Below are 16933 nucleotides of genomic sequence, written 5' to 3' on the forward strand. Positions count from 1 at the left end.
GAGTTCTACATTCTAAAAGTGTTGGTGTTTATTTCAGAAAGACCATGTCATTGGACATTTCAGTGACCTAAAATACTCATTTTTATAAGTCTCAGGTTTTTGTTTTTGTTTGTAGTAAAAGCATAAAATCCTTTCGCGTGGGCTATCCCAGCTCCCTTCCACTGATAGGGTTCCAAGCTCAGCTAAATGGCACAGAAGTAGGTAAAAAGGAGTTGATAAAATCTACTTTCTATTCTGATTTTCTAATTTCTCAGTTTTAGATGGTTCAGACAAGACCACTGCATAGACTTTGCAATATATATTAAATTTCTGTCTCCTATTTTAGCCATAAGTTCTCAATTCTGGAATGCCTTTATATAGACATGGGTGTTGTGCACACAGCCTGTCAAGTTCATTGCTCTGGACAGACTTCTACTGTAGTGATATATCTTTTGACTGCAGATAAGAGGTAGACATAGAAGACATAAAGTCTCAGAATTTTTTTCCTCAAGATGACAGTATGGACCATTTGAGTTTTAGATCCTTCTGTATTTCCTCCTTTCTCATGAAGTTTGGCCTGGAAGTCTGTGGCCATTTCACACAAAGTCTGTAGCTGCTATGAAGACCCAGACAGGTCTGTTCCAATCTTAAAATCCCACTGCTCAGTGATCAAATCTACTGGTTTTTTTTTCATTTTCTTTTCTTTTTTGTTTTATTTTGTTTTGTTTGTTTGTTTGTTTTGAGACAGGGTTTCTCTGTGTAGCCCTGGCTGTTCTGGAACTCACATTGTAGACCAGGCTGGACTTGAACTTAGAAATCCACCAGCCTCTGCCTCCCAAGTGCTGGAATTAAAGGTGCGCGCCACCACCACCCAGCTAGAAGGCAAATCTACTTTTTCTGGTTACTGTCCTTTCTTCTGGAGTGACTCATAATGACCTACACTGGAGGAATATACCAAAAGGAGCAGTTTTATCATAGTAGGTGAACCAAAAAAAAATATATATATATATTTTTAGTAGGGTCAACATTTTCTTATTTTAAAATCTCATCAATATAAACTTTCCATAAAGTTCTTGCTAGTATTTTCTGGTCACCTTTAGTTTTACCATAGATATTTTTAGAGATAAAAGTGATGCTCTGTGTGTTTTCTCATACCGATTGGCCAGAATTGAAGAGTCACTACTGAATAGCCATCACTAGGCTGTGTTAGCAACAAAGAAGTTTCTGAGATTCAGGAAATTTTGCACCTATCCCACGGGTCTTTGCAGAGTTGAATGAGATGCAACTTCCAAGCTGTGGGAAAGATGCCACACACTGGTGGGAGAGTGGGTGATGATACCCACTGTTTGTGTGAACTACTAATACATCCTCGGAAAACAGATAATCAAGAGCTGTATCACATGGAAAGAGGAAATGGATTTAAGAAAGATGACGAAACTGAGAAATAGTATTATTGGAAAGGGAGAGAGACCCAAACGGAAGTGCTAGTTGTACTAAAGTTACTTGCTTTACATTTAAGTAGTATATGATTTGGAAAGTGGCACATAATTTTGGCTCTTCATAATACATTGGTAGAATGCTTCTGTTTTACTCTCTCGTATCTGCATGGCTAAGAAAGGAACAGTATAAGTCTAAACACATTAACAAGGGAACAGTTCTAGCAAAAGCACATGTCATGTTAAGTAAATGAAGTATGATATAAATATGTTACAGAACCTTTAGAAACAGACCAACCTCCAGTGAACAGCCTTTGGTCACACCAACGTAATCAGGGCTGCTGAGTATATTGTAAGGTGTTCTTGAAATTTCAATATCTTTGAGGCAGCCTGAGTATTTCTTCACATTGACTTCTGGCCTATTGAGTGGTCAAATGGAGAACAAAAGCAATTCCATTAGATGGATGGCTGTGTAGACTCTGAGCCCTAGAAGGAGCCATGTAGAGCAAACACATACACACACAGGCAAAAGCATGTCTATCAAGGTGCACACGCATACACGTGCACTCAGCAAGCCCTGGTTGCTGATATGTGATTGAGAGCAAGTTGACATCACTCTTCACCAAGAATTCTGGTACTGTTCTTCTCTCTAAGAGAAACTTCCCTCATGGAATTTCAGTATGCAGCCCAGAAATCAACTCACTTATTAATGCTTCACAAGCATAATGAAATAAGTGCTTCTTGCTTCTCGTTTCCACCAAAGAGCAGATGATTGCGTGGGTGAAATAATTCAATTATTTACAAAAAGCTCTTAAAAGTCTTGTTTGAAATTTAGGAAGAATATTTGGAAATGTTTGTTTGAAATCTTCCTGAAGCTCTAGAGGGTGTTTTGTGTTTATGTGTGTGTGCGCACGTGTGCACACACACACACATACACGTGCACATGGGGATCTGTTTGCATATGTGAGTATGTGAGAGTGTACATATGTATGTACATGTGCATATGTGTGAGTGTGTGAGAAAGTATGTGTATGTAAATGTGTGTATATATATATGTGTGCCATTACAATATAAGGCAACCTAATACATAATAGTTCTTTTTAATATGGTTAATATCTTCTCCACTCAAACTACACTTGAATGCTTGCTTTCTGCTCACTACATTCAAAGACACAGCAAGCATGCCAAAAATTATGTCAGTTAGAAATTAATTCCTTGCCTTAAACTCTAAAATGTTGCTCAGATTATTTGATATTGACCAAGTGATCTGATTTATCTAGGACTCCATCTTTGTATGTATAAGTAGACATAATGACAGTAGTGTCTGTGAGCAAAGTCTGGATACACTGCTGAGCACAGGACATCTAGATGTGCAGTTGACACTTACAGACAGGATGTGAATGGCTATGACATTGCTCAAGTCTATGACAGCAGAACTCTGTGGTGATAGACATGTTCTGCTCTATACTGTCCAGTTCACAGTTTACTAGTTCCCAGACATATGTGGCTATTGGGACTTGCAATGTATTCCGTGCAAAGGAGAAGCCGAGTATTGTTGATAGTGTGTATTTTAAAGTTAAATGCCCTCAGTAGTTAGTAGCTACTACATTGAACTGTTGTCGAAATATAAGGGTAAAAATTGTAATTTTTCATTATGTATTGTTAATGAGCATCTGGAAAGTGTCCAATCGACACCAATATTGTACTTGATAGGATAATGATTAATTCTCCTCTCTGTATCCCTTGATGCCAATTTTCTTGTTTTCATCTTTATAAAAAGCACATGTCATAAGGGAAAACAGGTGGGAGAGCAAATTAGAGCCTGGCACCTATACCAGGTGATTTATTTCTTGTCAAGTATTTGTTCTGTTCTCCACGTCCACCCCAGTTTTCCTGGAGCTTCTTTATTTCCTTTGATCACCATCGCTGGTTCCCAAGGTCTTCTCCTTCCATCCCTTCAGTCAGTAATTATGAAGAACATGGGCAGCTGGTGGGAAGGGTACTTGCTTATCATCATGGAAAAACAAAAAGGATGGTGGACTTCATTTCCTGTGCTCACTTGCCTCTGAATTGTCTATTAAAGGAGAGAAGATCTATGGCAATTTCAGGGGGGAAGGAAATATCGTCAATAAAATAAATTGCACCAAATTTATTGTTCCATGGAAATACTAAGATCCTTTTTGAAATGTAATGGTTTGGCAAAGTGAACACTGGGAAAGCCCCAGGAGACATGGTCCAGCCGTTTGCTTCCTACGGTCTCTTTATTGAGGTTCACCACTCATTCACAAACACTACAAGGCTACCCAGTGGTAACCTGAAGTTTTATTTATCGGTATGTATATCCACTGAATGTCCACTCTTTGCGTTTTACCCGTCTCTGCAAACAGGGCATGATTAGTGTCAGAATGATGTAATGAAAAAAATGACTTATTATTTTCCCTACATTTTCTAGTGTTTTCTAGTTTCAATATTAAAATGTGGTCTCTGCTTCAAACATTTCCTGGATCATTTTGGCTTCATTATCTTTTGTTCAGAAATATGGCAAAATTAGGCTCTTGAAATGCCAAAACACTTTTGGCTTTGGCCAGGGTCAGCCAGCCATCTCCAGGATTTGATCAGCCACTTCCAAGGCTGGTAATTCTTACTAATACCTGCCAGCAGGGAAGAATGTCAAGGTTTCTGAATGGGTATGGAGAGACTGTCTTTAAATCTCTCCACTCTTAACTCAAATAATTACTTGAAATGTGGTATGTGCAGAGGATCTTTTCATATATCTCCATAGATAATTTTCCATATGACAATAAACAAGCAGCGTTGACAAGAGGTACAATGGCCATGTAAATGCACATTTGCAGGTCTGCAATAAGCGAGAAGGCAGTGCTAGGCATTTTGTAGCACGGGTGGCTTGCTGCGCAAAAAGCACAGTATTAAGGAGGCCAGAGTTTAAGGTTCTGCTCTGGAAGCCATCTTACTATAGCTCCGCAGAATTAGAGTATATCCTTAAGCTTGACTGAGCAGCTGCCCTTTGGGCATATCCTGCTGGCCACTGGGAGGTCCTGTGGCAGGTGTTTGCACAAGTAAGCTGTGAAATTCCCTTAGAGCTGGCGAAACAACAGACATTGTAACCCAATTGATGGTGGGCAAGCACAGGCTCTTCTGAAGTGCTGGAAAGCGTGAGGACTCCTGCAGTATGCATCATTTGCTCCTGAAATCTACAGTAGAAGCAACTACATCTGTGTTGCTGTGACTCTGCACTGCTGCTGCCCCCACAAAGCTGCATCTGCCCAGCCATGCACTTGGAGAAGGCATGCACAAATTTAAATTTTACCTTGCTTTCATACTAAGCCCAAAGGAAAAGAAAAAAAAAAAACAATTTACTTTCAATTGCATTTCCATTTAACAAAACAACAAACTTTAATAACAAATTTTGTTATAAGCTCATCTTATAGAAGGAAATATTTTAAAAAGGACAGGACACTGAATAGATAAATGTCCTCCATAGAAATAAAACCAGAAATCAAAGATTCCCCAAACTATACCTCTTACACATTTTTATTTTGGAATATAAATTTAGAGCTCTTATTTTTATTGGCATGATATATGGGAAAGTGCACCAACATGGTATTTATGAATAGCTTGTAAATATTGCCTCTCAAAACAATCAAGTTTAACAATACATATGAAAATAATTTGTGTTTAGCACATAATGTAGAGATTTTGACTGTGAAAAACAATAGATAAACGCATGACTGCTTTGCCAACCACAAATATGCATGTTAAGATGATTTTGTAATAGACGGCCATACTACAGCAGGATTATAATTTAAATTGCCGAATGGAGAAAGTAAATAAATTATGTAATTTCAGTAATAAATTATGTTTGGAAACATAATTTCTAAAAATACACCCAAGATACAAACCATTCTCAATTAATTCATGATGTATTTGTGTTTTACAAACTTACTTTCTGAAAATAAAAACCATGACTAGATTAAATGAAATATTTATAGGTAGTCTTATTTTACTACATGTAATTCATTCTGAATATAGTTAATGATTTTGTAAGATAAATCTTGGATTTAAATGAATACTGGATTTCCGGCATTTGGTATGCTACCTGGTACACAGTAGATATTTAGAAATCATGTGTTGAATGTATGTTTAGCAAAGAAACTATTAATTGATAACCACGTCACTCTTCAAGTCACTTTGATGTGCAGTGATTTTTTTATAACTTGATACTTCAGAATTATATGACTAACAAATATGGTAATATATGTATATATATATATATATAATATGTGTATGAATATGCATATATGACCTGTAGCATGAAGCTTATCAATAGACACCTATGAAAGATTGTCAATTCGACAATTAATTGCCTGGTGTATAAATAAACTCTGAGGAAAACACCCTCAGTTGATATGAAAGTGATATATAGGGAGTAAGTCTCCTCCATGATTTCCAACTATAGTATTTTAAAAATTCTCCAGATGTAGCATAGAATTTTATCACCCTAGATAAACCACCAATAAAAAGCCAAAAACCAAAAATGAAAACTTCAAAACTTGGTACTTCTCTGAGATCTTTCATTCCATCTGAAATGTGAGCTAAAGATGTCTCCCTATCCTGCAAACTACAGAGTATATGGGAAATTTCCAAGCTATGCTAGAACAGGCATGTGAATAACAAATGTCATTTAGTATTAGGTATTTCAGAAAGCTCCCCTATGCTATTATGATGCTAATGACTCACAATAACATAGATTACACTCACAGCATCCTGAACACTGACTAATTTTCAGAAGCCTGCACAATGTCAAATGCCATTCTCTCTGGTGACTGTGTGCAGAGAACAGCAATTACAAAACCCACAGTCAACTTCAGCTTCCATCTTTAATTACTTTCATAATTCTTTTCAGCAAGTGTATATAAGAGAAATAGCAATTCAAATTTATCTCTTCAACAAAGATGTCAAATTAATCCCCAGTTTCTACATCCTAGTGTTGTTCTTACATGCGACATTATTATTATTATTATTATTTGATTAGTCCTTTCTGTAGCTAAAGGTTATATGACATTGCTATTGTAATTAAACTTCACAATGCTAGTGACCATTTAATTAAAACTTTCACTTTAAGTATTCACTAGATTACCTCAAGTTTCTCAGAGTTGGCAGGCCACCAAAATATATTTTGTCATCTGCTTTCAAGTCAAGACCAAAGTTGTTTCCAGAAGATGAAGTAGCTACATTCTCCTCCTGGTTAGAATCGATGTCTACAATGGATATGTTGGCTGTAATGGAGAAAGGAATATTCTATTTAATTAGCACAAGGCTCACCACAGCTATGTTCCTGCTGACAACTGGAGATACATTGTCGACATTTCAAATAGACACTGGTGTTCTCTCAGCATGTGTATTACATATGTAACCATTTAATGTGCAACAATAGCATTAATTCAGTACATTATGGATAGATTCACACCAGAGCAGGAAAATAATGGCTTCCACACAATGAAGGCACATCAGCAGACAAAGGAGGGAAGTTTATATGGCTATCAGAGAACCACTTGATATCATTTCTTACACTAAAGAAAAAGAGTATTCTGTTACCACAACTGCCTAACTAGAAATTGGATAATTAGAACTGTTTCAACCCGTTGCTTCTACAAATTTGTGAATTTCAGCATACTCAGAATGACTGAGGTTTCTGTTCATTTGCAAAGTTTTACTTGAATAAAATCATAGCACATACAAGTAGAGAGATGTGGATAATTGGTCCCATGAGGTGCCGAGATCCATATCTACTGTAAAACATACGGTAGACCGGGAGGCTGTGTTGTGAGTGATGTACTGTCCTCATGACTTACTGCTTTTCTTAGATCTTAAAGGGTTTTCTCATGTGGAGGGGATCAGAATATAGACATAGGGAAGGGAGAAGGAGGAGTTATATCTCTCCTGAGACTGCTTTGTTTAGAAAGCAAATGGGAATTCTTTATATCATCCATTTTCTCACTCATTTCTAAAGGTCAGGCTTGGCTCCTTCTGAATTACATGCCTCCTCAGCATGTTACCTACTAGACCTAACCTTCAAGCACATTACTTGTTTTAGGCCCTTGATGGATATTGAGGCATCAGCTTATTAATCTTACAGGTTTTGCTTCTGGATCTTGGCCTGGTAGAAGATGAGAATTAGGGTGGATTTGGACATGGGCATTGGAGCCATAAGGGAATCTCTAAATAGTCACTGTTTGCAGCGTTAGTTTCTTCCATGTCCCTGGTTCAAATGCATATGGTATATGCTGGATCAATGTTGAACATATATAGTAATGCTTGGCTGCCCAGACCTTTCAGCATGCCAGTGTACTCTGTGGTGTTCCAACAGAGGGGCGCAGATGAGGCAATACTCAAATTTGTTTGAACAGAAGACCAGAGTGGACTTCTACTTCAAGGATCCATTTGCCTCTGCCTCCTGAGTGTCAGAATTAAAGGTATTCTAAATGCCCCACTAAACCTGGCAAAAGTCCAGTTTTGTAAAAAGTAAAAAAACCAAACTAGATAGTGTGAAGATTACCATAAAGGAATAGTTGTCCCATTAAGATGTATTTAACAAAACAATGTTAAAAATTTTAATTAGTTTTATACATATATTTAATTACCATTACACATATAATTAGCTTTCTATACACATACCTCTTAGATCAGATTGAAAATGAAGGAAAATTAGATTTACGGAGCTGTTTTTTAAGACTTTTATACATAGTCTATTTTTTAAATCCCTATCACAGAGAAGCTTTATATGGCTCCGTTCATGGGAACATGAAACTTGTCTCTCTGAAGACTTGGGGAATAGTTCAGTACTGTGTATGAATGGGATTCTGCTTCTGTCACCAGCAAGCTAGTGATTGGATATACTTTCCCTCTGTATCCATGAGAGGATATCTGTAGTTCTGGAAGCCATTTCAGGACCAAAGAGCATTGGCAGAACTCAAATGGAACTCAGCCCCACAGCTGATTCTGATGACTCAGCCCCACAGCTAACTCTAATGAAGGCTTCCCTGCAGCCTTTGAGAGTGCCAGGGATGAGGAAGCTTTGAATAGGAAGTCTTAGTCCTCATTATTTGTTTTATTTGTAGACTATCAGAGAAGCTACCCCTATACACATTTAGATTTGGTGGGTTTAGCGATCCATTTTATGAGTAACCATGGGGGAAAATTGGTGTTATTCCTTAGTAAGCAGAGCATGGGGACTTTTTATATAATTTTGTAATCATCTCAGGTTGTTATACACCATTTCTACCTTGGTAATCCTTTTCTTCTCTAAATTAAACAAAAACCTAGTTATTTTCAGCTTTGGACCCATTCTGTGCACTCTGGGGATTATGCTGTCTAATATATTAGTTGCTGTGGTTTCACTCCAGAGTGAAGGAAGGTGCAAACACCCTCATGGAATGATTCTGAATTTCAAGATAGCAGTGGTTTTACAAACAATACTCTGTACAAAGCAACGAATATGGTCATTGATCAAATGCAATCACCTACATTGCTGCAGTCTTACTCTATCTCAACTCAGTGCTTGGTGCACTCCTATCTTAAAGCCTTCAAATCCTGAGCACCTTAAGTCCTTATCATAGTTTTAATGAGATATTTGATGTTGTTAGTATTTCTTTAATTGTAGGATTTTTTTTTCTTTTGCCTTCCAATGTATCAACCTTTTTAGTTTTTCTAACTTTTAATTTTCAGTCTCTTCCCATTTACCCCTAAGAAAGGTTTTAATTACATTTATTAAACATGTGTATGTGCCTATGTGTGTGTACACATGCACACATATGTGTGGAGGGCAAGGGTAACTTTCAGGAGATAGTTCTCTTGTTTGACCATGCTGGTTCCACAGGTCAAACTGAGGAGGTCAGCATTGGTAGCAGGCACCTTTAGCTGCTGTGTCATCTCACTATCCCTTCCCGTATATCTTTAAATACTTAGGATATATTGATCTGTCCTAATGTTCTTTTTCTTGCTCACCTCTTAGTTTTAGTCAATATAGTAAACTCAAGTTCATTTTATGTATGATATGATAACAGCTCCCCCAAATATTCACGTCTGAGCATGAACTTATCTGAAAATTCACAGCTGGCAAGGAAGACACCATTACTGGCATTTTCTCTTAATGAGAAACATATTCTGAACCAAAGTGGGGAACTCTGTACTCTCAAGCATAGATGAATTATTTTATTGGTTACTCCCAATCAGTCTTTTAAACTTAAAGGCATCCCTCTGACATTTCATATCCAATAAAATCAATGTCCTCACGTACAGTTATTCTATGTATGTATACTAATTATGATATTTAAAATAGCTTTAGTGATGCATTATTGGATTAGCTGGTATATTAAACTTCACCAGTGTTTAATAGGCACATGCTAACAAAATTTGTAGTATCCATACATCAATGGAACTCATTACTTCTTTCAAGAAAATGAGTGTGTCTATCCCTCCAAAAGTTTCCTTGTGAGTCTTTGCAGTTCTACCTCCATACCCTACACTTCTGCCGTCTTGACATCCATAGCGCTCATATGCTTTATGTGACTATAGATGAGTTTGTGTTGTTCATATAATTTAATTAAAGGATGACCTTTAATTCTTAATCCTTTTGCCTCTACTTCCCCAGAGCTGGGATTCAAGGCATGTGTCACCGTGTCCAGTTCCTTATTCTTTGAAGAAATGTGTTCTTTTCCTACTTTAATGTCAGGCTTTCACAAAGACTCGCTTTAGCTTTCTATGATTATTTTCTTATTGCCCCCTTATAGGGTCTTCATTTAATTACTCTTTCAATATTTGTGGGCTTTCAGGCTGTGGGCCTGCTTGATCTGATATTCTACTCGCTGTTCTCACCCTAAGCTTATCTCTGACCATTGCAAGCATGAGGATGGTTCCAACTCCTCCACCTCCTCTCTAGATTTCCATTATCCTCACTCCATCTAATTGCCTGCTTAGCACACAGTCTCACTTAGGCCACTAATAATAATAAAGCTACCCTGAATACAACATGTCCCACATAGAACTGACTTTTTCAAAACAAAACAAAACTCCTTATATTTTCTCTCAGTTTAGTTAGCAACTCCTTCAATAGTACTGCCATAATCTTGTTATCTAAGAAAAAAGGATTCTTCCAGATCTTGCTCCTTGAAGCTTATTGAGTATATAATATTTGAGATCACTCAACCCTCCTTCTCTCTCCATTCTCATTACTGATTTTAGGTTTTTTTTTTTTTTCCTATTTACTGGTTCTCTCAAGATTTCAGGAGGTAACAATGATACTGACCAAGCTACTCTGAAAGAAATTTCACTGAAGCCCAAATCTAATAGTACCACAATCTTGGTAGAGTTAAGATCCCCTATGGCTAACATCATTTTATTAGCTCACAAGGATCTGCACAAACTCACCCTGCTATCCAAGCATCATCCAGTGATTTTTTTTAACATCATCCATCTACTTAGGTTACACATTTACTGATAGTGATCAGTGTGGTTGCTAACACGTGTCTGGCAGAACATTGCTGTTGCAGTAGTAGAAGGGTTTATGTGATTAAAGGACTTTGAGAAACATCTAATTAAGTGTCCTTCCTGAACTGCACAGAATTCTTATCACCTGGGAGCTCTGTGTCTCTTTTACATGAGGACAAAGGACGCAGCACACCAGTTTACACAATGGTAACATCAGCTTTTTTGTTCTCTACGGAGTTTCTCTGAGGAGATGCAGCTTTAAGGTGGTTGTCATGTTCTCAGGTGGCCTCAGATTTTGTGCAACTTTCCTTTGAGAACTCTGCAGGTGCCACTCTCCTGCCCTTGTTCATGTCTCAGGGGTACTTCCTGGTTCTGATTTCTCCTTACCACTCAAATAGCTTCCTTCTAAGACTAGGTACCAGCTAGTTTTATATCAACTTGACACAAGCTAGCTTAATCTGAGAGGAAGATACCCCAATTGAGAAGAATGCCTCTGTTAGATTTTTCTGTTGGCAAACCTGTAGGTAATTTTCTTATTTAGTGATTGATATAGGAAGGCCCAGCTTATTGTGGGTAGTGCCACCCTGGGGCTGGTGATTATGAGAGCTATAAGAAAGTTAGGTGAACACACAACAAAAAGCAAGCCTGTAAGCGTCACTCTTCCATGTCCTCTGTATCAGTTCCTGGCTTTCCTGAATTCCTGTCCTGAGTGCCTTTAGCAATGATATGGAAGAGTAAGGTAAATAAATCCTTTCCTTCCCCAATTGCTTTTGGTCATGGTGTTTGATCACGGCAATAGAAACTCTTACAGTGGAAGACACCTAGCTTACTATACACAACTCTCCCATCTAGTAACAATCATCTGACCATAAGTTTCTTGAAGGCAAAATTTGCTTCAGATTTCCTTTAGTTCTTGCACAGTGCTTAGTAGATGATTCACAAAACATTATTAAATAGAGGCTGTGAGGTAAGGTGGCACACCATTAAATCTAAACTTTCTTAAAATATCACATTGGCCTCCTAAATATTAATTAAGTCTATATCTATTTGTACAAGTATCAAAGTTTGGATTTCAGATATTGGTAATGCCATAGTAAAGAGAATAATAAGATTCTATCCAAATAACATTTGGATCATTATACCATTCTAACTACTAAGAGATATGGCCTTCCATCTTGGTTATGATTAAACACCTTGCTTTAATTCACTTTCTGTTGCTGTGATCAAACATTCTGACCAAAAACAATTCTGAGGAGCAAAGGGTTTATTCAACTTAGAGGTTACAGTTCGTTATCAAGAAAAGCCAAGGTGGGAACTTAAGACCAATTTGAAGCAGAAGCTGTCAGTGTGCTATTCACTGGCTTCCCTCGAGCTTTACATTTAGCTACCCTTTTTATACAGCCCATGTCCACCTGCCTTTGGATGGACACGGCTGGGCCACTCTACTTTAATTGGAAATGAAAAAAAATGCTTCCCAATTATTCCTTGTGCAGCAACAGATACATCTGATAGAGGCAGTTCTGGATGTGAGGTCACATCTGACTTGAGCTATCAGCCAAGATTAGCGCTCTCTCTCTCTCTCTCTCTTTCTCTCTCACACACACACATGTATGTACATATACACAATATATATACACACAGCATATGAATTTATGATGTATATGAATAACGTGCATGTATACACCCACATATGTTCGCCAGCATACTTAAGTTTACAGGTACATTTTCCATTCTCTAACAACAGATCAAAATACCTCTCGATATAATCAAATGAAATAATGATTACTTTTAATAAGTCTCAGAACCATAACAAATGTCATGCCAATTTCTCAGTTAATTACAGGAACATATTTACAGTTTTGTTGGCATTTTGGAAGAGAACAGAACCTATAGTTGTACCATACCACCCTATAGGTTTTAAAGTAAAGGAACTTCTCGACAAAACAGAAAAGCACATAACCATTTCCAAACCTGTTATAGGATATAATTTCACAGGCTTTAAGACACTTTCATGCGTCCAAATTAAGCTCTCAGTTTCAAAAAAGAAAATGACAGAGAACCATTTGGCTCTTCAATCAGTCTTGTCTAAACCACCTATAATGTAAGCCAAAGAAATGACTGTATCATTTTTTCACAGAACTTGCAAGTAACTGAAATTACAGGCAAGGCCCTTCTCCTGATGATGTTCACGGGTACTTTGGGTGGCATGGCTTAGGTACATGCTGCATTCTGACTTTTACAACTCACCTTGTTTCTGAATCCGCGACAGCGTGAATGCTTTCCATTTCCCATCATTATGGTTTTGATTGCTGACAACGGAAGTCATTCCTGAGCCCAGGTCATAGCTGACTTTCACATGTCCATCACTGAGCTCTACACTCATGAAATCTTTCTAGTAATAGAGTAAAAACACACAAGTGATTAGATACACAGAGAAATATATGGGTATTCACTTTTTATGGGGTTTATAAAGGGGCCTCATGACTAGATTGCTGTGCATGTCACCTGTGATAGGAGTACATTTCTGAAACAGAACCAGTGTTACACTTTGTAATGTTTCTTGGATTGTGAGTGTGATGTTATAGTACAGATGGTCACAGTCAATTCACTGGGACATGTTCTCTTATGACAGTAGTGCAAAGTGGATTCCTTTGAAAACCCATTAGGCAACTCAAGCTATAAGATCCCCAAAAGAATTTACTAAAGAAACACGGATCTGAGAAAAACTGAGGCCAAGAAGTATTTCAAAATATCTTTCAGCTGAAGTCTCTCAAATAGGAAGAGAGAACTATATTTGTCCCACATAATTCCATCCTGGGCAAATGATCACTGTGTGGTTCCCATAAAGAGTTATCTGGGATGTGATACTGAAAAAACAAAACAAAACCACTACATTCTATTGTGATTAAATTATCACTGAAAATATGTAAGCATTTGCTGTATCATTCTTGGCTACCCCACAGCTATTATAAACCTCCTTTATGTTTAACTGATAATTTTATCAATAACTAATCATTATATTGGTATTCTACAAAAAAGAAGAAGCAAACACATTTCCCATTCTCCATGTTACCAGGTCTCGTGTGGCAAGATACATCAGGAGAGCACTTGATGAAAATGTCCGGAACTTGAACATGACTGTGGAGATGTTGGGGTACCAGCGGATGGGGCGGCTCACTAATGCGTAGCCTTCACCATCAAACTGAATAGTCCCCTCACTGTCTTCCACTTGTGGGCTGAAAAGAGACATTTCATACCAGTTAGACCTCTTTGGTTTGTTATCCTTCCATGAAGGATAACAGTTTGCCAGGACTGAATGGCAAGCTGTTGTGGGATACAAACTATCTCAAACATGACACGGATTCCTCTTACCCCTACCTCCACTGGCCACAGCCTTAGCCCTCAAACCATAATCTCTTTCCTGGACTTTCTTTTTTTTTTATTATTGGGTATTTATTTCATTTACATTTCCAATGCTATCCCAAAAGTCCCCCACACCCTCCCACACCCACTCCCCTACCCACCCACTCCCACATCTTGGCTCTGGAGTTCCCCTGTATTGAGGCATATAAAGTCTGCACTACCAATGGGCCTCTCTTTCCAATGATGGCCAACCAGGCCATCTTCTGATACATATGTAGCTAGAGACACGAGCTCTGGTGGGGTACTGGTTAGTTCATATTGTTGTTCCACCTATAGGGTTGCAGATTCCCCCAGCTCCCTGGGTACTTCCTCCAGCTCCTCCATTGGGGGCCCTGTGGTCCATCCAATAGCTGGCTGTGAGCATCCACTTCTGTGTTTGCTAGGCCCCGGCATAGTCTCACAAGAGATAGCTATATCAGGGTCCTTTCAGCAAAATCTTGCTAGTGTATGCAATGTGTCAGCGTTTGTAGGCTGATTATGGGATGGATCCCTGGATATGGCAGCCTCTAGATGTTCCATCCTTTCGTCTCAGCTCCAAACTCTGTCTCTGTAGCTCCTTCCATGGGTGCCTTGCTCCCAGTTCCAAGAAGGGGCAAAGTATCCACATCTTGGTCTTCGTTCTTCCCGAGCTTCCTGTGTTTCGCAAATTGTATCTTATATCTTGGGTATTCTAAGTTTCTGGGCTAATATCCACTTTCATAGTTATTTTAAGGCAAGTACTTAGTAGAAAAGTACATAATATTTAAGTCCTTCTTAGTGATATTTATGTTTACTGTTAAAATTTGGGATGTGCTGAATCTACTAAGACACTTCCCATCTACAAAGCATGGAAGAACATGAGCCCTCAAACTCAAGATAATCCCTGTCCAACAAGTCCTCCTTGGGTAAATTAAATTCAGACAATGAAAGAGATCTGTGTTTTCACTCTGTCTTTTTAACTTGTGTTTATTTTAATTTGTAAATGACTCTAAGAAACTGTTTGGATATTATGGGTCCCTACCTATAGCAGGTATAAACTCAGGGTCTAGGCTAGCCCATCTAATAGATTACACTAAACATTTATGGGGTAAAGGAGATTTTCATGTAGCAAAAGGATTCACAGAGAATATATTTCCAATATTCATTTAATAATTAGTGATTGAGAAAAATCTTATAAATAAAATATTTGAAAAGTATTTGTTATTCAAGTGTGAGTTTATCTCATCCATCTATGTATCTGGGCATTAAAGTATCTAACCATGCATCCATTCACCCAGCTATCTATCTACCCTCCCCCCACATCATTATGTACTGGTTGTTTATTCAGAACTTGTTCTTTCAGAACAAGTCTCACTGTGGGGAGAGTCTTCAAACGTTTAATAGCTGCATATTACTATTCATGTAAGCTTTGAAACTGGAGCATTGTACTGTTTTAAGGGTAGAGGGGCTAAAGAGAAGTATGATATAAAACAAGAACCATAAAATGATATTTCAATAAAATCATGGCCAGTGAGATACAAATTATAGAGTACAAAATTGAATATGCTATGTTTGAAAAGCAGCTTCACACTTGTCCAAGTTGACTTACTCTTGGTTCCTTGTTAGAGAGGATTCGAACACTAAATGTAATATAAAAGATGCTGTGTGTGTATTCATATAATATCTTAACCTGGAGAACTAAATTAGCTTATTAATCCCATACTTTCTAGTGAGCCACTTGGCTATTATTTAGCCTTTCATCATAATACACTAACCTCTGAAGCAGTGCACTAGGAGGGGGAAGATGGTACAAGAGACTTTTACATATTTCTTGTAGTTCTCACTTGTCAGAGCCTGGCATATCAAACCACCCTGGTACTAAGAAAATCCCAGATAAGGGTTGGAAGCATCCTCCCTATTTGCTTTCTATGTGCTTTGTTCTTAGACATTGCTACTTAAATTACCCAAACACCAAAAAAAAAAAAAAAAAATCACTACACAACTATAGACTCAAAGGAGACATGTCAGTATATTCTCTGATATAAACATAGGGAAGTTAAACCCTGACATCCTTGTGTCCCAAATCTATCTACTTCTCAATGTGGATTAGATATCAGGTACTCCTGGGACTGCTGGAGAATCTCACAAAAGTCATTTAGCGATTCATGTTGGAATTTCCCAAGCGTGACATGAAAGTTTCAATCACTTTTAGATTTCTAAAGTCTCTCCCAACTCCAACATTTGACATTATCTCACCAAAAGCAAAAGACAATTTATGGGAAAGAGTTTTGGGTGGGCAGTGAGCAAGCACACTGGGGTAGAACAGCTGCCTTCACTCAATTCACTGCAGAGCTTAGTAAAAAAGGAAAAGCAAACTCCCACTTTGAATGAGTAACTTTGAGTTAAGAAAAGTTAGCTCATTTATATACTATAGTATTCCAACATGCAACATTATATTAGATTTTCATGTACATTTTGATCATAGTTTTAAAGGAAATGTAACAACAATTTTATACATTACAAACTTATAGTCCTGTATTTTCTATTATTTTATTTCTGTGCTAAAGTCTGCTTGAGCAAGCACAGAGAACAACTTTGCTATTCTGGAGCAGCCGCGTTCTGTGCCTGCT

At 37.8% G+C, this 16933-nt stretch overlaps 1 protein-coding gene across 4 annotated transcripts in view; it reads right to left on the minus strand.

The window, feature by feature from the left end:
* The window catches only part of Lama2 (laminin subunit alpha 2), a 621901-nt gene that overhangs the window by 34743 nt on the left and 570225 nt on the right, over positions 1-16933 (minus strand). For 3 of the 4 annotated variants that reach the window (XM_085842707.1, XM_085842706.1, XM_085842704.1), the window contains 5 exons: positions 13996-14158; positions 13170-13314; positions 6574-6712; positions 4744-4755; positions 1714-1834 (listed from right to left, as the gene is read on the minus strand). In XM_085842707.1, the coding sequence (XP_085698833.1) occupies positions 1714-1834; positions 4744-4755; positions 6574-6712; positions 13170-13314; positions 13996-14158 (580 nt within the window). The remainder of the gene's footprint in view (positions 1-1713; positions 1835-4743; positions 4756-6573; positions 6713-13169; positions 13315-13995; positions 14159-16933) is intronic. The other variant, XM_085842705.1, reaches the window with a different exon arrangement.

Source organism: Mus caroli, unplaced genomic scaffold, assembly GCF_978045245.1.
Source record: "Mus caroli unplaced genomic scaffold, Mus_caroli_1 scaffold_9, whole genome shotgun sequence".
NCBI lineage: Eukaryota > Metazoa > Chordata > Mammalia > Rodentia > Muridae > Mus > Mus caroli.